Source organism: Lycorma delicatula, chromosome 5 (assembly GCF_047948215.1).
Source record: "Lycorma delicatula isolate Av1 chromosome 5, ASM4794821v1, whole genome shotgun sequence".
NCBI lineage: Eukaryota > Metazoa > Arthropoda > Insecta > Hemiptera > Fulgoridae > Lycorma > Lycorma delicatula.
The window spans coordinates 7,541,163-7,566,669 of NC_134459.1; the positions used below are offsets into that span (position 1 = coordinate 7,541,163).

The window sequence follows — 25,507 nt, forward strand, 5'->3', positions numbered from 1 at the left end:
CCAATTAAATTAAACTACCGATGACGGTTGAACATCGCAACCTCATCGAGGAACTCCCACACGGTCCGACAATGCGGCTCTCGCCACATCGACTCGCCGTTTATGAGCGGCCAGTTTTCCCCCTGACCTCTAAGTTCCAGGGTGGCCCGGTCTCTGGCTCCCCCAAGAGCAGGGCAGTCGAACATTAGATGTTCGTTCGACTGGACCTCCCCGCAGACGCACAACTCATCAGCCGCTAGGCGAAACCTGAACAGATATCGCATCAAATTCACGTGGTTGGTGAGCACTTGGGCACCCGCCGCCCTTAAAAATGAACTCGAGGCATACCATCCCCCCAGATCCTGTATAAATCTATACAGAGATCTTCCCTTAGTCGTGGTGTGCCATTCATGCTGCCATGCCTCCATCGCGAGGCCCCAAAGCCACTTCCGCAGGCGGGAAATGGGCAACTGTTCGAAATTTAGACCCGGTGCATTGTGATAGTCGTTCCGTTCCGGTTCTAGCCCGGCCCGAAACCGCATCCCAAATACCTCGGTTTCCCGACCTCTTCGCAACTTCCACACGGCTGCTCGAACTTTCACCACTAAATCGATTGGGAGAGCCTTTCCCAATACGGTAGTAGCCTCATAGGAGGTTGTTTTAAAAACACCAGTGCATACAATTAAGGCTCTGCGCTGGGCACAACCTTAAATTTAGAAGCAGTGCTCTATTTCTATCCAACCTATGCGCCCAAACTGGCGCCGCGTATGCGATCATACTCTCGAAGACACCTCGGTACACCAATTACATTTGGCGACCAGACAGCCCGTAGTCTTTCCGAGCAATCCTTCTAAGTTTGTGCATCACAGAGACAGCGTCCGCCGCAACTTGTTTGATGTGGTTGCTAAAAAGCAACTTATCATCAAACAAAACACCTAGGTACTTATGAACCCTTACTCGGCTGATTACACAGCCTTTATACTTAATGTGGGGATTTCGACTGCATGATAATTTGTCTGCGCCCTTTAGAAGCATAAACTTCGTCTTGGGCACAGAAATCTTTAAATTTTGCATGTCCATCCAGCCTTCGGCGGTTGACAAGGCCGCCTGCGCTCTACTTTCCAGCTGTGGTCGTGAATTTCCACGAACTAAAAGGAGACAGTCATCGGCGAAAGGCTGATAAGGTAAATTCACTTCCATTTACCGATGAAGCCGCTTTTAGAGAAACGGGGTCTTCGTTGTGAAATAGTCATTTATGGAGCGAAGACAATCCGCACGGTACTATGGAAACTACTCCAACGTGGATTTCACATTAAGGTATGGTGTGACATTATTTATCACAAAGTTCCGGGACCATTACGGGAGATGCGTACGTTCATTTTTTTTAAATAATTTGCTGGCTCTTTTGGAGGATGTACCTTTACAAATTAATCGCAAATGATTTTCCAGCACGATGGTGCAACGCCAGATTTTTCGTTAGCAGCTAGAAATTTAAACCGGATTGATAATTTCATAAACCGGATTCGACGCGATGGACCGATCGATCGGCCACCACGATCGGTTGACCTAAAGCCACTTGATTACTTCATTTGGAGCCGTATGAAAACGATAGTATAATGACAAAAACTTTATAATAAAAAAGAGTTGCTCGTTAAAATACGAAATGTTATTGAATTTATACGAAACGATCCTGCGATGATACGGAAAGCTACGCGGAGTTGTTCGCGTGAGACCAGCCATCAAAGGCAACTGGATGCTGCATCATGAAAATGCACTTCGTCACACTACACTTTAAATTTAATGAGTTTTTGGCAAAGAAAAATATTCCTGTAGTTCCTCAACCACCTTCTTCACCTGAATCGAGTCCCTGCGACGTTTTCCTGTTCCCGACTTTAAAAAATACCTCAAAGGATACCTTGGAACAGTAGAAAACATTAAAAAAAATGTAACCGACCATCTGAAGGATATTCCGGTTCCTGAGTTGCAACACCGCTATGAAAAGTGATAAAACCGTTTGAAGCGTTGCGTGACTTTCCAAGGGAACTATTTCGAAGGGTGATATGTAAAATTGGATTGTAAATAAAAAGTTTTTCTAAACCGGTCTCATTATTTTATTTACATATTATCTAAACGAACATCTGAAGATTTGCGTTAACTTCATTTTTGTTTCGATTACCAAATTTTCAACCGACATTTCACAGCGTATAAAAAAATTATTAACGAATAAATAAGTGCAAACTAAAAAACATATAGACCGATATATTTCAGTATCGATCGCTACAGCCTTAGTTTCAAAAATTCTACTAATGAACTCACACGATATCATTTAAATACATATTTCCACAATAAAGTAAACAAAATCGATATATGTTCGTAACATAATAAATACACAAAATATTAGACGCAAAAGTACCTAACTATAATTTGATAGTGTTGACTTTTACACTGAAAACATACTTCAGAATCTGTGTGTGTGTGTGTGTGTATGTATGTATGTATGTGTGTGTGTGTGTGTTTGTGTGTTTTATACCACCATACGCATATATACGTTTGCATATAACAGTGTTAGTTTGCTTTATATTATACGGTCTTCCTTTGAGAATAATATCGCTGTAATATCCACACATCAATCTGATGTCTGCGGTGTCATATCACATTGACAACTACGTACTCTGAACTCACAGATACAGATACAAGTTTGTATATATATATATATATATATATATATACGTGAGCGCATCGATGTACACAAAGTTACAATTACAGTTTACATACGTATAAATAAATACATGTATATACCCTACTGCTACAATTATACTGGTCGAGCTGCATAGCATCGCATTGTGGTAGTAGTAATAATACGAAATGGACAGTGAAGCCTTCTGTTTGTTACACTTCACCTCGGGCAAATTTATATCCTGACAAGTAAACAAGGACGGCTAATACGACAAAGGACAAATTCATGCGCATACGTAAATGCAAGTACACAGGAATATAAATACAAAAATAAATTAGAGGTTACAGAACAACATGAAAATAAGAGGTAGTAACAAAATATTCTCTTCCTCGCTCCTACTCTACCTCATACGTGTATATGGTACATATATTCATAACATTTCACTCCCCTTACTCCCCACCCTCCTTGAATCACTCTCCTCTCTCTCACTCACTCTCTCTCACTCTCTCTCTCTCTCTCTCTCACTCTCTCTCTGTCTTTCCCTCCCTCCTGTTTGTATGTGTTTTAATGTAAACTTTGATTTACACAATTAATAGCTAAAGGCGAAAACCTTGAAGGATTACAACTATTTCTACGAGCATTCTCACAGCAGATAGTAAAAATACCTACACTGAATAATATTTTGAAAGATAAAAATAAATCTTCATTGTAAAAAAGTATGTTTCACGAAAGAAAAATTGCATTTAGAGTTAAATCATAGGAACAATTTTATGAAAAAATAATTTTAAGACATTTATTAAAACTTGTTCTTTACCGGGTTTTGTTGTGCGTTACAATTCTTTTTGTAGGAAACTAATTAGGATTATTAAAATTACGCGCAAAATTTTCAACGTTTTTCTCCTATTCTTACGGCAGTGCCATTTAAAAGTCCATATATGTCGACTTCAGTAGATTATATAAACAAGAGATAAATATTAAAAATTAAAAAATACGACTGCCGAAAAAACATTACTATTTTTTTTCTGTTTCGGTCCATCGTGATTTTGTATTACCTAGCAAATTCCCCGTTGGAATTTTGAAAATAGGTCGATTGTTTGCAGAGATATTGTAAGAGCACCCCACACTGCATCTCCCAAAACAGCGCCCCAGCGGTTCCCCGTTTGAAACCGGTTAATAGTGATCATCGGTCTAGCCTCGCATGAGGTACTCGCATCACCTCACCGCTCTAGCCTCGCACGCAGTCCCCACGAGAAGCCCGTTATTATTAAACAGAAATTTTTAAAATTTATTTAATACTATTTTACTTTATTCAACGTAAATTTAATTCCATTATTTTTGTAATATTATTCGTTCGATTGATTATGATCATTCGATTCAAACCCGGCTAATACAACGACAGAGGCTCACAGTTCACAGTTCATTAATTAAAATTCATTAAAGTTTACGCTTCAACCGTCAAATCTCCACTACTATATGTATTTTTATAAATACACATAAGTATATATAATATATATACATATTCATATAGCCTACGACACTCTCGGAAACGTAAGGATTCCAACGCAGGATATCATTCGTCAAGGTCGGTTTGGCTGTTGAGCTGCTACGGTGGAACAAACACACATACATACACCCTAAAAACATTACTTTCCGTTTTGGGCAGTCGTGTAAATTATTAATTTTATTTATTTAATTTTATTAATAAAAGAAAGGGATTATTAATTAATATTTAACAATGAAATTGTAGCGCAGGCGGACCAAAGGTGTTGCGCCGGGCGGCTGCACACGGTTCCCTGCACTACTCTCTCCCGCTAGAAGCACTCCGATGTCAATTAATTTACAGATTATTTTATTTCATTTCTAAGCGTACATTATTTTTAATTATATTTTATATTTGTATTTTTATTTACTTATTATTATTTATTAATTTTATTTATTTAATTTTATTAATAAAAGAAGGGGATTATCGGTTAATATTTAGCGACAAAAAACACGGTTACATGATCGAAATACTGCTCGTAAAAAAATCATATGACTTATTTTTTTTTTAAATGTTTATAAACAATACGTAAGAAGAAGCAACACTAACAAATAAGAGCAACAAGAAAGGATATCCTTACGCGATCAAACATACTGCCCGTCAAAATATAATAAGATTTTTTCTTCGTTATAAACAATAAATAACAACAGCAATAATAATTATAAAATAAATTAATAATTTTACTACCGTAATTCATTCATTCTATATCGTAGCAGATCTTAAAACACAACTATTTTCGACACAAATAAATGTACACTGAAAATGCTATCGATTATCCGTTTAGAATCGTATATATGACTTTCTTGGCGCTTGAGTTACAATGATCTCTTTAAGTGTAACTAAAGAACCAAGAAATATATAAATATTTACATAGCCTATGACACTATCCCGTAATGTAAGGATTCCAACCGGGGTCACACATCTAAATCGGTTCGGCTGTTGAGCTGCTACGATGAAACAAACATAATGGTAGCCTAAAGATCTACGCACAGAATTAGAACGTAATTTAAGGGGCATGAAGGTTTATTGAAAGCATCAAGAACACTCTGGAGAATAAAAATCAGGCGACGATGATTTTTAAATGGTGTAAATAGTTTTAAATCGACGGGTGAACAAGAAGCTGACTTTAAATCAGAAATCGCTTTTAAAATATATCTAAAATTACTTAATATGAAAATCGAACAAAATTATAACGATAAACCGATTAAATTAATCGGTTTTAGGTTAATTTTAATTTTAGGTTAATTTTACGGTATGTTATATTTTAGGAATCTCAGAACGCCATCTGAAAACTTAACCGAATCGAATGATAAAAGAGCAAACAAAAATGATCGATATAAAAAACAATAAAATCAATCAAACAGGCAAGAAATGGAAAACCGAAAGAAAGTAGGTCCAAAAATTCAGAACACTAAGGGATAAAATTTTGAAATTAATCGATCGAACGTGGAACGCTACGTGAATACTAAGGTGAGTTTTTCTATAGCCGCTTTACAGGAAACAGTTCCCCCGTTAGGTTCTTACCGATCTCCCGCATACAATGCATTACGAAAACAGAAATAAATCTAAACCGCCAACATTTCCGCATTCGTATCAAGAATTACCGCAACCCGAAGAAAAATGCCGGTAAAGATAAAACAAAAAGCATTCAAAGAAAAATTCTACCGGAGAGAAATCGCAAAACGAAGTAGAAGCACCGCCCAAGGATGAGCTTCAAAGCCTCGTTTTAGGAGGTGAACATCCGTTCCATCCAAAATTCCTCGAGAGATCGTGATAATTTTGCCCGGGATGGCAATGACTTTATTCATTAACGTTTTGCGTCGACCGACTCGAATATATAAAACAAGAAATCCTCGCAAAACATTTACGAATTAATTAAGGTAATATTGAGGCTTCTCCGAAGAAACTCCTTGCTCGTTTCCAGAAAGTATCCATCAGAAAGGTACACGATGTAACAGACGTAACGATAAATGTCACCCGAACCGCAGTAGAGGATAAACTGAAGTAAATCTTTCGTAGGTTTTGCCATCCATATGAAAAACATTGAGAGAAACGTTCGAAGGCAGTTAATATTTTCAATGAATTTTTCTGATATCCATTATAATAGTTTTGGTAAAATAGATGTTATCGTCAATATCGTTTTATAATAGACGGTTGAAAGAGCCTTAATAAAACGCCATACCATCATAATTAATATTTATAAAATAAATATTAATTACAAATGTAAATTATAATCATACGAGGGGATTATAATTAAACGTTTTTACAAAAATAGAGAAAAAAAAAAGTTTGGTAAAAATCGTATTATTACTTATTCTGAAAATATTCGCCTTTAAGATCAGTACACTTTTGCATGCGTTCGAAACAATTCTCGAAACATTTCTTCCACTCTGAAATCGGTACCTTAAAAACACGCCTTTGGAAGGATTCAACAGCTTCCTGAAGCGATGAAAATCGCTCGCTGTCCACGCATTTTTTGTTTGACATTCGGGAACAAAAGAAGTCGTTAGGTGATAAATCAGACGAGTACGAGCACCGAGACATTAATTCAATCTTTTTCTGCGTCAAATAATCAATCGTTTGACTTGCTGTGTGAGCTGGCATCGCCACGGATGAAGAATGATACGACGCTTTCGGTTGTTTTTCCTGAATTCATCGATGACCTCCGGCAAAGAAATTGTCGCACACCGGTAAACATTAACTGTTCTTCGAGCTCTAAAGCGATGGTCGCTACACGTCCAGTATAATCGAAGAAACGAGCGACCATTTTCTCGGAAGCGCTTCGCGAAGGAATCACGTTTGTTGGTTTCGGTTCGTTTTGAAACACCCAAACAGTTGATTATCGCTTAATTTCCGGCTTGTATGAATATATCCAAGTTTCGTCTCTTATTACGATGTAGTATACGGGTTTTTGATTTCCTCGGTCAAATATTTTGAGCGTTCCTTACGCTGATCGACACGAGTATGTTTTTGAACTTCTGTCATATTATGCGGAATTCATCGGGGAAAGAACTTTTTGACAGCTAAATGTTCATGCAAAATCGAATGTACTGTAGTTTTCGATAAGCCTAAGGATGCCTCTATCTCACCGTAAGTCGCACGCCGATCCTCTTCGATCAAGTTGCGCACAGGTTCGACGTTCTGTAGAACAACAACCGATTTTGGACGACTTTCACGAAATTCATCGCCGACAGCAACACGACCGCGACGAAATTCCGCAAACCGATTGTAAATAGTCTTTTCTGATGAATTCATTACCGAAAGTTGAACGAGGCGAATCGAGGCGTTGTTGTTGAGCCAGACCCTTACTAAAAATCGTAAAAAATCATCCGACGAAAGCCTTCACGTGAAATTTCAATTTTTTCACAAAACTATTTTTCTAAAAGCTCACCTGTTAACGAACTAGTCGGCCGACGTCTGAGTTGCCATTGGTGTAACGATAAACAAGTCAAATTTTGCAACAGTAATTTCACATCTCAATAGCGCCATCCAGCGGTCGTTTATAAAAACTTAAAAAGGCGACCTCCGTAAATTACTGTATTATAAATATTTATAAAAGTTAATATACTACCCTCTGTAATGTAATTTCTGTCTCCTTGAAAAAGCCAATATGAGTTTTCAAAGTTACAAAAATGAGCTTTCAAATCAAGGTTTGGCACCGTTATAAATATGAATCGTGTAGTTCGGTATTCAGTAAATCTAAAATTCTAACTTATCCGTACGTTTATACCCACGAATACGCTACACTAAAAAAATTCCACCTCCATCAAATCAGACAAAAGAATTGCTTTAGTGTAACTAAGCATAATACTTCGATATACGAGAAAGGCCCTGAGTATGTTACTGTATCTACTATTAATAAATTACCGACCCTTTTACAACTTGTTGTAAATAAGTTTATTTAAAACCAAATAAATGATTTTCTTTTATTCAGCCGCTATTATTACTCTGTCAAATAGTTTTCGTATGAAATCCGATTTAAATGGCAATTTTTCCAATTTCTCCTATTTAGAGAGCGTTATTTAAATTTAATTTTTTATTTAAATTCATTTTTATCGGTTTAATACCTGTAATATTTACTTTAATATTGTTTTACTTATTAACGTGGAGTTTTACGGTTATATATTTACGTCAAGTATTACATACGTACGGTGCACTATAAGCGTACTGTATGTTTATGTCAATTACATCTAATGAATAATTCCGTATTTTGTAGCGGTTTCTGATCAAGTTTTTCCGATGATTTCCCTTCATCTTTTCACTCAAATGCATAATGTTAGGGCAGTCTCTTTTTATCTACGGAATAGTACATCTATTCCGTAAATGTGCCGATCTACATTATATTACGGTCAGAATAAAATACTTATTTCAAAATAACAAGCAATCAAATGAGGTTACAGGCGTTCAAAATAACAACAGATTCAACGTAAATAATAAAACGTACCTTATAAGGCTGTAGATGGTCAGTAGCCTGAAAGTCGAGGTAATGGTCGTGCAAAAATTCCAGCGGTTGTAATCCTCGTGCTGCAAGATCTACTCGTGAAACTACAGCCGCGAACGTCTACAATAAATTGAAAAAAGATATTAATACAAATTGTTTGTTTTTATAACGCTACTTAGTATCTACCTTACATCCTAATTACATGCATAAAAAACAGGTATACTTTCTCTGTTTGTGCTTTTTTCCAAACGAATGCAGGCGCAAAAAAAATATTTTGCAAACAAATATTTTTTATTATTTAAATTTTGTCGGATTTCATTAAAAAATGCATTTTTGTTTTAAAAAATCACGAGTTATAGATATATTCATTACAATTTTTTACGCGGGCCATATATTTAGCGAACTCATAGTGTTAATCCGTCAACATAAGTAGTAAAGAAACTTAATTGTTCAAGGATAACGGACCTGGCAAATTAGTTTCTGATTGTTAATTATATTAAAATGAAGAGATACCGCGTTCAGTGGCTGGCAAAATTTACGTTAATCTGAAGAGAATCCTTCTGAAGGCGTAAGGAATCGATCTCTCACAATATATCTTAGACTAATATATTTCATTGAAATCATCAGGCTTTCGATAGCACTTAAAGTTGTACTCTAACCTGTATTTGTATTTTAGGAGATCAGACTGTTCCCAAAAGCTCTTAGCCGTTATATTTATTACTCTGTATCCTCGAGTCGGTCAAGACCGGAGACCTAAGATACATTAGCCGTACAGTTCTGTATCCCCGCGTGAACATAAAAAGGTCAGATCTACACCCGCAAAACTAAAACCGATGAAGGATAAGAAAAGAGGATAGTCTGATGACAAAAGACGATCGTTCCCGCGGAGAAAAAGGGATATAACGACCCCGACCGGACGAAAGCTAAGGATCTCTACCGAAATTCATCCGTTTTTCTCACGCCGGAAGCAATAAGTTACCGACAAGATTCTGGGTCGATCAGAGTAAAATTGGTACCGACAAAATTTGCTTTTCCCCTAGAAATTTAAAAGCAACCTAAAAAAAAAAAAAGATATGCCTGAATATCCCTTAAAGAACAACCTTCCACCCTAGGAATTTCGCTACGTGTGGAAGTATCTCTAACTAACTGATTTATAAAGTTTTCGGCTAATCTTTCACTAGAGGTTCGAATCCTTGTAAAAGTTAGTTCGCTTTTATACGGTTTTGAATACTAGATAGTGGATACCGGTTTTTTTTTCAGTTGAGGTTCAATTAACCACACAACTCAGGTCTATTTCTGTACAAGACTATACCTCATTTACACGGCATACATATCATATTCATCTCATCGTGTCGTAAGGGGGAGGGGGGTTGCTTACTGTTTACTATTCGAACAGACAGATCGCAACGTACACGTTACGAATGAAATAAAAATCTTTCACTTGAGGTATAAAATGGTTAAAATCGGATAGCAGATTTCGAAATGAAAACTATGCGATTTCCAGCTATCTGTAATTTTATATTTTATTAAGTTTTTTATCTTTCATCCTCGTTTTAAAATAATGACGAAATATATGTAATTTAACACAGAAAAGACCATTTGTTGGCGATAAACAATCGGATCCACATAATTATTCGTTTTCCGGTTGTTATAAAATATGTAAGTATTGATTATATCGCTATCGGTAAAAAAACAACCTTTTCGGATTTCTCTATATATCCAGCGTTTTGAGATCGTTTAAGTCCAAAAATATTAAAATCTGGGTTAAAAATCGTGCATAAATTTACGTATACGTTTGTTGGCACCAATTTGGCTTTTTATATTGGTTGAGTTTTACCCTAAAATCATTAAATTTGCCGTGATTAATTACGAGGAATTGTTTCTACTAATTTTCTTTTTAAATCGGATGACAGGATAAGCAATATTCAGGGATGCTCTATGTTGAAGGAAGGAGGAATTCGTTTTTTTTTTAGAACATCAAAATCAGTGATCAAGAATGATTTTGTTAAATGAGAATGAATAACTGATACAGTATTTTTCATGCCGATTTCAGATATGAAATCAGAATTTTTCTATCAGTCTTAGATTTTTTGTAACTGCTATTCTTATTTTCAGGTAGCATCGTGCATGAACTCCATAAGCGTAGGAATTTGTGAAAGTATTTTATTATATTATTTATAAACTAAATTGTTTTTCTTCATTTATTACAGTCCTTTAATTGTTGTCACATTGATTTGATAAACATTAGTCATCGTGTTTATTTTTACACATTAATTTAAATGAACAAGAATGTGACTCGTTCTTCCCTACTTTCTTTTTACTATAAACATATCATGAACTATATACATAAACTATATACAATGTTGTGGAGACTAGATAAATGCTTTTAATTCTCATTCAAGTGCGAGTTTTCGTGTGTGTAACATTCAGTTTTATAGCCGGCTTTCTTATTTGCGAGTATATGTTGTTCAGTAAAGCGAGTGCAATTCCTGTGGTTTGGAGAGAACCGAAGGATCACACTACAGACTGTTATTTTGGTGTAAAAAGATATCCGGGACAACAGCTGAAAATAGACGTACGGTTAAGTACCCTGATATTCCCTCTGCCATGCGACCATTGTTACATAGGCAACAGCTTCCGCTTTCAATACCACCAGAAACATGGAACTTAGATGAAGATGAAAATGTCGAATCTTGTACCGACTTATCAGACGATGAAGAAAGAGATCCGGCATTTTTTAGAAAATAGATTTACTGAGCCCCATTTAATTAATCGGTCAGAATTAAATTATCCGGTTCGTGATCTAAATTTATCGAGAAATCGACAGAAACACTGGAATCAAGACCGAGACTGAAAGAACGGCATCTTTTATAACCAAACAATAAAATAAGTGTTTTCCGTGACAGATAATCAGAATTTTAACATTTCTTCTTTCAGTTCGAAAACTTAGTACGCTGTAATGATGTGGACTCTTTACTGGAAGCTTTGGGATATATACACCGTTCTGACGAATGGCGACTTTTTATTGACTCTTGAAAGCTGTACCAACTTCACCTTGGAAATAAATACTCATCGATACCATTAAAATACTCCGGTCACAGGATGGAGTCTTATGAAAATATGAAACTTGTATCGAGCAGGATTCAGTATTAGAAATATCTGTGGAAATCTAAAAGTAATAGCGTTTTTACTTAAGACTGCGACTTTGATACGCTAAGTTCTGTTGCTTTTTATGCGAGTGGGACAGCAGGGATGAAAAACCATTACATAAAAGAGCAGTGGCCAAAGAGCGAGATACTGACTGTAGGAGAGAAGAATGTTACAACTCGGGCATTAACAAAACCAGAAAACGTTTATCTTCGGCCTCTAAACATTAAGTTATGTTAATACAAAAACTTTGTTAAAGCAATGGATCGTAACGGTGCAGGGTTTCTGTTTCTAAAAAAAAAATTCCCTAATATAAGCGATGCTAAAATAAAGGAAGGTCCACAAATAAGAAAACTAATGAGTGATCCGGCGTTCGAAGAATGTATGAATGACTTGAAGGTTGCTGCATGGAAATCATTTCAAAATTTGGTAAACAACTTTCTCGGAAACTATAAGGCTAGTAAATCTGAGAACTTGTGATTGAACTCCTTCAAAACTACAAAAAACTTGGGTGTTACATGTCACTCCATCCGTTTCTTACATTCATATTTGGATTTTTTCCTAACAATCTCGGCGCTATCAGCGATGAACGTGGAGAACGCTTTCACCAGGAGATATCTACAATACCAACCGGGTTCCTCTAGTGGTGAACTCGTCTTCCCAAATCAGCTGATTTGGAAGTCGAGAGTCCAGCGTTCAAGCCGTAGTATTCAGTTATTTTTACACGGATTTGAATATTAGATCGTGGATACCGGTGTTCTTTGACTGTTGGGTTTCAATTAACCACACATCTCACAGGAATGGTCGAACTAGGTTGTGCAAGACCACACTTCATTTACATTCATACATATCATCCTCTGAAGTATTATGCGAACGGTAATTACCGGAGGCTAAACAGGAAAAAGAAAAGGAGATATCTACAATGGAAACACCATACCAGGAAAAATGTAACCTAAAAATGTTAGCCGATACTGCTGGAAAATAAAGAGAGATCTGTGTAGAGCAGAAAATCCAAAAAATAAGAAACAGATTTTAGGCGAGTACAAAATGCATGTAATGTACTGTCATATTACGCCGTACAAAAGAAATTTCAATTACAAAAAACTTTGCCCGATAGAAAAAATTTATTAACATATATGAAATCAACATAAAAAATAGTATAAGAATTAACCATTCACTCTCATTTAACGAACAAAATATGAAATTTTGTTGACCGGTGAAATCAACGGAAATTTAAACAAAAAGAAATCGTACAATTTCTCACCAAAATGCTTGATTTACCGACTTGATTTATTCATTACTGTTTTTCTATAAATGAAGCGTTATCTAAAATTTATATTTTTGAAACCTATTAGAACTTTACAAGGTAAAAAGTGATTTATACATTCTTAAAAACTACAGTTTTATAAATTTTTTTCAACTTGTCCATTTAAAATTTATATTACAAATTTTTTTTTGAATGAGGCTTATGCAAGTTTGGAAATAGTTCATAATATTTATCACAAAAATACAGAGAAAATTAGAAAAAAATCAATTGTAATTCATTTTAAGCTTAAACAGCAATCACGTAAGATTTTTTCAACTTAATTATTTAAAAATAATAATTTTCTTTCAACATACTGTCGTCATACGAGATGGTTTTTAACAATTTATAATTCATAAAATACGGTTTTGTAGCCAAAGAATGGATTTTTAATAAACTAGTTTATTATATTATTACAGAAATATTTTTATTTTATTCCTTTTGTTAAGATAATAAGTAAGGTCTTAGGAGTAATATAATTTCAACTTAATGAAAATTTCACGGGGAATGTTAACATTTTAAGCTCCATGCAAATAACGTTCAGTAACACTGTTACCGCACTGTTTTTATATGTAAATATTTAAATTCGAGATTGAAATAAATATATAAACGTAAACGCTGAGTGTTTACATACGTATATTCTGTGAAATCTACAGCGATTTATTTTCAGCACAAAATAGTTTATTTCGATGACGTAGAAAATTTATAATACAAGCTCCAACTTGACGAAAAATAAAATAAATTTATTTATAGCCGATCTCAGGAATAACACGCATCCTATACCAAGCTTATTACGGAAATTGAACGATACGGTTGTTTTTCACGGCTTTCATTACCGGACTAAATATAGTATCTTCTTTATCGGCAAGCCAAGCCTGTTGAAACGCAAATGGTAATCCGGCCTAACTTGATACCTTCACCTGTAATCGCCACAGAGATCACTATATTAAAGATAAATAAATAAATTTATTTACAGATTATAAAGTTAATAAATTATTTATCTTTGTTGAAAATCTCTTAATGTGAATAAAGTCTACAGATAACGTTCACAGACAAGAGCGAGCAAAATTTTACGCTGATACGACTGATTAATAATGTTCAACATTAATAGTAGTACTACAACAAACAAAATAAAAGATTTCTAAAAGTAATAGCGGAAAAGTAAAATCCTTTTTTTAACAAAATGAAGGTTTGGCGAACGAACATACGAGGTGCGACAATAAACTAATGAGACTGAATTTTCTTTGCAAGATGTAGCAACCCTGCAGTTTGCGTAGGCACACCATCTTTGGCCTTGGTCTATAAGCTACGTTTAGTCCAAGCGGCACATTGATGCAACAGCTCGGTCGTGAGTTGTGCTGTAATAAGTGAACACGAGTTTGTGTCTCTCGTCACAGAAATGAAACCGCAAAATATTGCGCAACGGTATACCATTTCTTTTTGCGTTAAATCGGGTGAAAACGCGACGACAACTTACGGTAAGCTTCAGAAGGCAATTGGAGAGGAGGTTATGTCAAGAGCTCAAGTTTTTCGGTGGCATAAAATTTTTACTGAAGGCAGAACGAATGTTGAACATGAAGACCGCAGTGGACGACCATCAACCTCACGGACAGATGTCAACTTGACCAGGGTGTGTGAAATCGTATGATCTGATCGAAGATTATCTGTAAAAATGATTGCAGAAGAACTCAACATCGATCGAGAAACGGTTCGTCTAATATTAACTGAAGATCTTGGTACGAGAAAGATTTGTGCAAAAATGGTCCCCAAAAATCTCACACAACAACAGCGAGAAACACGGAAAAATGTGGCAGCCGATCTGTTAGAGCAAACGGAAATCGATCCAGATTTGTTGAGCCGTGTTATCACTGGTGATGAAGGTTGGTTTTTTCAATACGATCCAGAGACAAAGCGCCAAAGTTCTGGGTGCTCAAAGGGATCACCCAGACCAAACAAATCGCATGTCAACGTCAAAAGTGAAATGCATGCTTGTGTGCTTCTTCGATTCCAAGGGAATTGTTCATAAAGAGCGGGTGCCTCCTGGACAAACAGTTAACCGATATTTCTACAACGAAATTTTAGAAAGACTTCGTAAATGAGTTCTTCGTGTCCGTGCCAACATTGCTGATAATTGGATTCTGCATAACAATAATGCGCCATCCCATACTGCTCTGTCAGTACGGCAATTTTTAACCTCAAAACAAATTTCAGTACTACTACAGCCACCTTATTCACCAGATATTACTCCGTGCGACTTTTTTCTATTTCCAGGAGTCAAAATGGCGGTCAAGGGACACCATTTTCAAACAACACAAGATGTCCAAAAAACTGTGACGAGGGTCTTGGAGGATATTACAGAAGATGAGTTCCAGAAATGTTACTATCAATGGCAGAAGCTCTGGAATAAGTGTGTCCAATCAGAGGGGAACTACATTGAAGGAGACAGCACTAAACATGACAAAACGGTAAGCAACTTTTTTTTTCACATCAGTCATTACTATATTGTCGCACCTCGTATATAGAGATGAAAAATGAACATTTCAAAAATAAATCTGTAACTTAAAATTAATCGTAATTAAATTGTTAAAAATTGTTGCAAATTTTATTATTAAATACTTTTATTTTTTTCGTAAAAGATTACATTAAAACGAGACATAAATACAATCTGGCTTATTAACGAAACACACAGAATAACGGTTAAGTTACTCTTTTAACGAGTAAGTTACCCTCCGCTCCTTTAAGACACCCTTCTAGATATCTTCCGATTCGTATAATAAAAGTATTTTACTTCATATTTTAAAAACAATCTCAATAACGTCGTTACTCCTTTACTTCTATCCCTTGATAATCTATTGCGCTTGGAATTTCTTTAAAAATCGTCGGTTATAATTCCTAATAATTTTTTCAAAGGATCTTACTTTTTTTGAATAAATTAAAGAAATTGGTTCTGCGTCTAAAAATTTCAATAATTTTAAACTAAAAAATTATATAATTTTAAATTAAAAATTTGTATTTTTCCATGCTGCTATAAATTAAGTTATTCCATTTAATTATTGAAGCTAATATTTCATATCTAAAAGTTTATTTTTCATTTAAAATCGATTTATTTAGAAACTTTTTTGCCGATTCGTTACTATTTTTCACATTTTTTCAAAGCTAGCGAGTAGAAATTTGCCATAATTATTCTTTAACCTCCGGGTCCACAGTCAAGCAATCCTTTCCGCAGAGAATGAGATGAGTGTTTTGTAGCGTGTGTGAAAAATGCCATGCCTGACCGGGATTCGAACCCAGGACCTCTGGGTGAAAGTCCGAAACGCTACCACTCGCGCCACGGAGGCCGGCGCCGTAATTATTCCTATAGGGATTTTTAGGAAAAATAAGCGAACAATATTTTGATTAAAACCTCCTAATACGCTAAAAAGAGGCGGAATTTTCCCTTTCCAAATATTTACACACAGTGGCACAGGGAAACGGGGAAATTTGAAAGTAATAGTGGCAGCCCTGAGGAACCGGTAGAGTTGGGAGTGGCATCCTTCAGCGCATAACTACGTGACAATTAGTAATCGTGGACCGGTGAGTCGGTACACAACATGCGTTTGCCGTGAAGGCATTTTACAAGAACGGTAACAATGTGACTGCTGCTCAACGGGAATTCCGACGTCATTACAATTTAGGATGTCACAGTCGCGTTCCATCTTGCCACCCCGTCAAGATACGGGTTGAGAATTTCGAGGAGACGGGTCCAACTCTATAAAAGAAAGCAGGAGGAAGGTGAACGAATCCCAGAAAACATTGAAGCAGTTCGGGCGTCGATCGGCAAGGAAACACGCAGCAGCACTTAATCTAAACCGAACAACCGTCAGCCGAGTACTCCACAGTGTTTTGAAGTTTCTCCCTTACAAAATGACATCAGAGCGTCAGTGGCAGCCGTTCGATAGCTCTTCGGTAACCACGTAATTTCAAGGTTTGACGACATTTACCGGCCCCCAAAGATCATTAAATTTGTAGGTATGCGATTTTTTCTTGGGGGGCCAAAAGTAAAGTGTACACCGTTCGCCCGACAACAATCGCCGAGTTTAAAACGAAGATTCGAGAAGAAATCGCTGCAATTCCCACAGAAGTGTTTCAAAGTGCCGTGCAAAATATTAGCAATCAGGAATGCATACGTTCGAAGGGCCATCATCTTACGGACATTGTTTTTAGAATTGAAATTTTTTTTGTCGGAACACTTACCGATATGCAATTTACTTTTTGTTTTCACCAATAAAACTTGTAAATTCATTATTTTTACTTTTACGAGAATTACTTCAACACTTCCCGTTTCCTTGTGGTACACCGTATTTATAATTAAATTTGAAGGACTTGCTTAACATCAGATAACCATTTATGTTATTTAAAAAAAAATCACTGATGAATCTCAAAATGGATTTGAGGCTATAAAATGTTTTTTTTTGAGCTCTAAAGATTAAACAGAAAATAAGAAGTTCAAAATTTCAATATTTGCCCGTCTGAAACCTCTTGGATGCCTCGGTAAATAAACGTAGTATATCAGAAAACAATACCTACACTGCAATTGCACAAAATTATATTTTATAAAACGAGTTATAAACTGATATTTTATAACTTCAAAGAGATTCTATTCTTGTAATACGTCTCGTTTACTAATAAAATCTAATGATTCCGGATTTGTGACGATAAACTGCATTTCTTGATGATAAAAGAAGTCGTAACCGATTATTTTATAACAAATGAAATATCTCACAAGCAGCATCTCGGACGCTGAAGAGTCTGCGGTAAGATATTTTCTAAATTTAGATCGACGGTTATACATCTTTAAATCTGAATTTTTGGAGTATGCAGCGGATTTTTTTACCACGAACGGTAGGCTAAGAATAAAATGAACTGGCTTTTATTAAAAATGTATGATTACCGGTTCAACAATGGAACACGGTTATTTATTATAAATAAGATATTACTTAATTTTTCAATCGAGTTCATTTTTTTACGAATTTAAAAAAGTTATAACAGCAATTTTTTTTTTTTTATAGAATGAAAATAAAAAATTTAAATATACTATTAAATAGCTTGTAATGCAAATTTACAACCGTAACTTACCAGGGCTGGCCATAGCACGATACCAGGGGCGTAAGGATCTTGTCGTTCAGCCCATACTAAAGCCGCCTCCACAAGAAAAACCTTGAATAAGTCTTCACGATAAACGCTCAACCATTCTCTTCTTTGCCATTCTGTTCCATCGTATTCGACAAGAACCTAAAGAAAAAAAGAAAACATATATAATTGCATACCCGTTTCATCAATATTAAAAAGTTTTATTTTCAAGTAAAATCTAACGTAAAACATTAAAAAGATTAAAGTAACCGTATACAAACCTGTGACTTTATACGTTAAAACCACTGCAATTATAAAAACTTAACACTAAAATCATAGCTGAGCTTATCTTCTTGTTTTTTTAAAACTACAAATTATCGTCAATTACCACGAAGAACACCCTACTAAATAAAGATAAAGCAAAACAATAAAAATGTGTTAATTTTATCTGTTCTAGAGAACCTCGTTCTTATAGCTAGACAGCCTTTCCCCATCGCCTACAAAAAAAGCTTCTTTAATTTCCGTTTTCTTTCTATTAAATGACAACACTGAATTTATTGAAATTTACAAAAACCACCTATGATGCTTCAGCTAACTTGTACACCGTAGACTGTGCATAACTGATTAAATGAGACACCTTTTCTTTTCTTTTTATTTCTGTTTAGCGTCCGCAACCACCGTAACGTATTAATGAGACATGTGTGAATGTAAACGAAGGGTAGTCTTGTACAGTCTCAGGTCGACCGTTCCTGAGATGTATGGTTAATTGAAATCCGACCGCTAAAGAATACCGGTATCCACGATTTAGTATTCAAATTCGTGTAAAATACCTAAATATATTTTGTCGATGTCTTTTATCGTATCGGATGTTTTTTATCAACATCCAAAATTTCTGATAAGATAATAACAATAATAATAACGATTAGACGTAAAAATTATCTATTTATTATTATAAAACCGATAAAAACTTTATCCGGTAAATATATCAGCGGGTCTGGCATTTTACACACAGATACCGGATAGAAAACGCTGTCGATGAACAAGATTTAACAATCATATTTCGAGGAACACTTCTGTGGAAGAAGAGAACGAAAAAGCCGGTTGAATTGCAAGAATACCGATAGCGCCTGATAAAAATCAGAATCACAATAATTTGGGTCCGATCTCTAACATCGGTTTCAAAAACATACCCGTTACCCGTTTAACGACAGATATAAGTAAAATGTTTGAGTCGATTACCGAAACCGGTTATACGCGATCCGACGTTAATCACACAAATCGCTCCCGAAAAATCACACAAGTCGCTTCCTGTCGCTTCTTCTCCTGTTGCATATTAGGATGTCTATCCAGTCGAGACGTATATAATATTCACCCGAATAAATGACATATTTACTCCGTTTGCGACATAGACTTTCCGTACTGAACATCATTATTCTCAGAGAAAGCGACTTTGAATGTCGTCTCTAGTATCTAAGATATTTCACACGCGTCGCATCCATAGAAAGGCCTTTCATAAAGCCCCTTTATAAAGAAGAAAAAAGAAGAAAAACATTACCGAATAAGAAATATTTTCGTTAAAATATTCCTTTATACGACAAAAAATCATCAAAAAAAATCTTACCTGGATTTATTTGTAAATAAAAATAAACCGCGTCAATAATAAAACGTAAGCGTAGATTTAAATATTACGTCCAGATAATACACGACAATAAGTTACATTCTAATAATACTATTACAGAGTATTTTTTTTGTGTGAATCCAAAGGCTGTAGATTTAAGCTGCGTTATGGAAATATCTTTCAATGAAATAACACTTGTATTTATCCAAAGAGGAACGAATTTTATCGATTATTTTAAACAGATACTTCTTCATAAATATATTTAAATCGTTTTTCTTTATGAAATTACAGCGTTTAGATTCGATTAAGCATAACGTACGAATGATTTTAGAGTATTTCACGGCAGTGAAATCGGACGGTTATTGTATTATTTTAATTTTATTATTTCCTTTAAATTAGATTTATAAAATATTTCATTACATAACTGCAAATTATTTATCAATGCTTTTTGTTTTTATCGATGTTTATGAAACCAGAGGTTGAAGATCGATTTACAGTAGGTTATCGGTACTATTTGACAAATTTTAATTATATTTATTATCCACGAGGATACGGAAATGAATTTACTGAATGTTTTTTACAGTTGTATATATAGAGCGGAAATTTCAGATAACAGTATTTTATTTATATAATTTAATAATTTATGATAACACACCGTACTTTACAATTGAAAAATAATTTAATAACAAACTTAAGTTAGAAATTTACATCGATTACTTTAATACACAGTTTATCTGAAAGTGTAATGAAAGTGTTTCAATATTAACCCTTTTAAAAAGAAAAAGAGAAGTTTCTAAAAATTTTATTTGTTAAAAAAATTAATAGAAATTTATACATTCGTTATACGTATTTGTAATTAATAGAAACCGTTAATTATTAAAAAAATTATTATGAAGAACTTAAACAACAAATTAATGTTTAGTAGCTTTTAATATACGTTTCATCTCGGTATCGAACAATCGTAGATAATTAACGATAATTTAGGAACTTAACTAAAAAATTCATCGAATGCTTTATATCGGTTAACGGCTACAAGAAAACCTTCCTAACAGAATTTGCGGTTACTTATACACGAAGGGGCAGACCCCATAATGAATCCGGAACGTTCTGCCGTTGAACACTTATAATATCAAAACAACGTACGGTTAATCGTACGTAAAGGAACTATTATGAATCCGACATTTGCAATTAAGTTTTGTTAATATTATTATAAAAGAAGTACAAAATACTTTAAAATAAATTACTTGGTCGCGCTTTATCGCATAAAAATACGAGGTAAATTTTAGACCGCTTTTAACAATCCAATCAATATTAGCTTATAAAATACATTCATGAAATACAAGCGCCCCAGCTATAACTGAAAACGAGGTAAAAGCAGCCTGAGCAAATAATATAGTCTGTTTTCAAATAAACCGAAAAGAAACGGGAAATTATATTTCACTATATACAAAGAATACAAAACATCAAACAGTAGTAATAGAGAGAGAGTGTGCGAGGAGGGGATTGCAGATGGATAGCTTGAATTTTAGAGAGAGGAGTGAGAAACGAGATTTATGATTCGGGGCTGCAGATTTCTGAATTGGAATTCCATGTCCGAAGAGCGAGAAAGGAATAGCTGGAAGGTGGAGGTTGAAGGAATGCAGCTCCCTCAGGATTTATAAAAGGACGACTATCTACTACCATTAGTACTATTTCTTCTACTGCTACTACAAAAATACGACTAGCAATAACGACATAATTATTAGGCTAACCTCTATTGGAATAATATAAACGAAACGAATATCTTAGTTAAAAATTTGTATACAGTCGGTGCAGGAATGGGGGAAAAAATATGTGTAATCTGTAAAAAAATACTAAAAACTGATTTCGATAAAAACAAAAGTTAACGCGGAAAATTAACGAGGAAATATTAAAATCGCAAGAATTGAAAACTTTTAATAGTTGACGTATCGTAATTATTTAAAATTATCCGGAACTTATTTAATATTTTAATCAAACACGATACAAAGATAACGTTATATGATAGCTTGAAGCAGACTTCAAACAATCCGTAGTTTTGAGTATTAATTCGTTTTCAGGAGAAAAAATATACTAATTAATTAATGTTAACCCGCTAATATAACAATCGTAAATAGAAGTAGAGTATAAACAAGATACCTTTTACTAGATAATATGTAGAGTTGAAGTAATTCATAAGAAAATTGCCTAAATTCTACTTTTTTTTATTATAACCGAAGTAATGATTTTTAAAAATGTTCATCGATCAAATACGGGAGGTTAACAGGCCCACCTAAATATGCGATATGTTCGTTATTCCTTTTTAAAAGGTTTGAAATTTCCACTAAAGTTTTAGATTAGTCTTTTTTTCATAAATTAACCTGTAAAATATATATTTAAGCGTTATCTTTCATAATTTTTTTCGTATGACTTTTATTTCGTTTTCTAAGGCGTATTAACGTTTATTAAATTGTAATGATCGAAATTCTTGTTCGATTTAAGAAAGAAAATTCTGCGATAAATAATGATGAATACTGTACTTTATTAACGGTGAAAGCGGTTTGACGTTTACGTTTATTTAAATTGATCGTGAGATTTTTAACAGGATCGATTCCTCCTTTATCAGGATCAAGCAGAAATTATCGACATCGACGCATACTTAGTTTATTTATTACGTAGATTACAAAATCGCAAGTAACCGCTTCCGAAAGATATTGAAAAGGAATCTTTGACCTCACCAGAATCGCAAAAAACAGTAAACTAACAAATAAATAAAAAAACTTAGATTTCACATTAAGACGTAAAATTAATAAACGTAACAACTTTAGGCGATGTAAAATATTACACGTTAAAGGAGAACGAAGAAAATCATCTTTAAGTGATAATATATATTAAATTAATTTTTGAAATATAATAAACTGACAAAACAGTTGATTCTGATTCACGGCTTACCCACACAAAAATATACGTACAACTTAATTTAAATACATTTATCATTATACGAGGGTTATTTTTTTTCAAGGTCCGATCGGTCACGAAATTAAAACCACAGTGAAAATATAACATTTTTTTATTTGTAACAAGTACATAGTTACGCTATTTCTCTACATAGTCGCCATTCCGATTTAGACATTTGTAGTAGCGTGGAACCGACTTTCCAATACCCTCGTCATAGAACAGAGCGGCCTGTTTTTTCAGCCGCGTTTCTACGCTGGTCTGCAGCTCGATGTCTGTGCCAAAATGTTGTCCTCCAACCCAGCGTTTCATGTGGGCAAAGAGGTGAAAAATCAGATGGAGCTAAGTCCGGGATATATAGTGGGTTAATAAAAATAAGCGGAGAGGAATGTTGCCATCAGGAATTGTCTTTCTCCATCACAATGCTCGGCCGCACACTGCAGCTGTAACAAATAAGCTTCTGCAGCGTTTTCGTTGGGAAGTGTTTGATCATCCACCATACAGCACGGACTTGGCTCCACCCGATTTTCATCTCTTTGCTCACATGAAACGCTGGCTAGGAGGACAACATTTTGGCACAGACATCGAGCTGCAGACCGGCGTAGAAACATGGCTGAAAACACAGGCGGCTCCGTTCTATGACGAGGGTATTGGAAAGTTGGTACCACGCTACTACAAATGTCTAAATCGGAGTGACGACTATGTAGAGAAATAGCGTAACTATGTAAGTACTTGCTACAAATAAAATATTTTTTATTTTCACTGTGGTTTTAATTTCGTGACCGATCGGACCTTGAAAAAAATAACCCTCGTACTCTCACCTTATGATTGGGTAAAAAACAACGAATACGATTGGTTGGAATTGCTTACCTGATAATGATAAGAATTACTCTCACCTTATGATTGATTAAAAAACAACGTAATACGATTGGTTGGAAAATTGTTCCCGATAATGATAAGAATTACTCTCACCTTATGATTGGTTAAAAAACAAAGAATACGATCTTATAATTATCAGGAACAAAATTTCACCCAATCGTATTCTTCATTTTTTAACCAATGATAAGGTGAGAGTAATTCTTATCAACATCAGGGACGAAATTCCAAGCAATCATGAGGTGAGAATAATTCTTATCATTATCAGACACAATATTCTAACCAATCGTATTCTTTGTTTTTTAACCAATCATAAGGTGAGAGTAATTCTTATCAGTATCAGGCCCGAAATTCCAACCAATCGAATTCTTTGTTTTTTAACCAATCATAAGGTGAGAGTAATTCTTATCATAATCATGAACGAAATTCGCACACTGCAGCTGTACCAAAGATCCTGCAGCGTTTTCGTTGGGAAGTGTTTGATCACCCATCATCCAGCCCGGACTTGGCCTCATCCGATTTTCACCTCTTTGCTTACATAAAACGCTGGCTAGGAGGACAATATTCTGGCACAGACATCGAGTTGCAGACCGGCGTAGAAACATGTCCGAAAACACAGGCTGCTCCGTTCTATGACGAGGGTATTGGAAAGTTGGTACCACGCTACGACAAATGTCTAAATCGGAGTGGCGACTATGTAGAGAAATAGCTTAACTATGTAAGCACTTGTTACAAATAAAAAATTGTTTATTTTCACTGTGGTTTTAATTTCGTGACCGATCGGACCTTGAAAAAATAATCCTCGTATTTAAATATAATATTTTTTCCTTTATTTAATTCAATATTTCTAACTAAAACGCGTGCGCATATCGCATTTATTTCGTCGCAGTATTAACGGCGACGGTAGGCATTGACTGAACTAATATAATTTCACAACTTACATAGAATAAATTTCGCTTATGCGGCCGGCAGACTGGTATAGCCGCGAGGCTTAATCCACCTAGTACCGATCGTGCGATCAAGTTAGAAACCCGGCCAGTCTCAAGTTACTTTTTTACGTTTTAAATATGATTTGTTTATTTAAATCTACCGTTCACCTGAGACGTCACAACATAGCAGACGACTGCAACAGCATTTTTCGGGGTGAGGGTGCGATTTTACAAAAACTTTTTTCACAAATACTGTTATTTTTTAATCGTTAACAAATGTGCTTAGCAAAAAAAAGAAAAATAGGACCTTAATTAGGCGAAATCTCCAGATATTGATGGTAATCTGGCTCTACAGCCTCACCACCATGACCTTTTAAGTTGAAAATTTAATGACATCAACGCCCCTTGTATAGAAATAGTCTGACCAAGTTTGGTCAAAATAGGTCCAGTGATTCTGGACATACAACGTGAAGCCCAATACGGAACAAACGTAGATACGAACATTAACATCCGAAAATTTCCATCCGGTTTTTTGGTTATTAGGGTTCCTTAGGTGTCAAAACGTCAAGTTGCAGTAAAAACCGCATATGCCCAAATCGAACCGATTACAATACCTTCGCTTCTAGAAGTATAGCTCTGTTATAGCGCTGTCTAGACACGAAAGAAAAAAACGAATATAAAAAATAATATTTTTCGATTTCCTATCGTTGCCTTAATTTCAAATTACTTTTTATTTCATTTTTGACTCATTACCTTTGCAATTCTTTTCTAAATCACGCTGTTTGAATTCGGCGCCAAATTAAAGCGACAAGTAGTAATCGGTGTTCTTTAAAAAGTATTACTTTTTAATGGAATTCTTGTTTTGTTAAAGTTAAAAGAGGAATCGAAAATTTACCACTGTTTAATTATTAGGACGGATTTTTAAAAATTCGGTTT

General features: G+C 34.9%; 1 protein-coding gene across 2 annotated transcripts in view; it reads right to left on the bottom strand.

The window, feature by feature from the left end:
• Positions 1 to 25,507, bottom strand: part of Kdm3 (Lysine demethylase 3) — a 1,124,787-nt gene that overhangs the window by 828,326 nt on the left and 270,954 nt on the right. For both annotated transcript variants that reach the window (XM_075365596.1, XM_075365594.1), the window contains exons 2-3: positions 18,203 to 18,358; positions 8,641 to 8,757 (exon numbers count right to left, since the gene is read on the bottom strand). In XM_075365596.1, the coding sequence (XP_075221711.1) occupies positions 8,641 to 8,757; positions 18,203 to 18,358 (273 nt within the window). The remainder of the gene's footprint in view (positions 1 to 8,640; positions 8,758 to 18,202; positions 18,359 to 25,507) is intronic.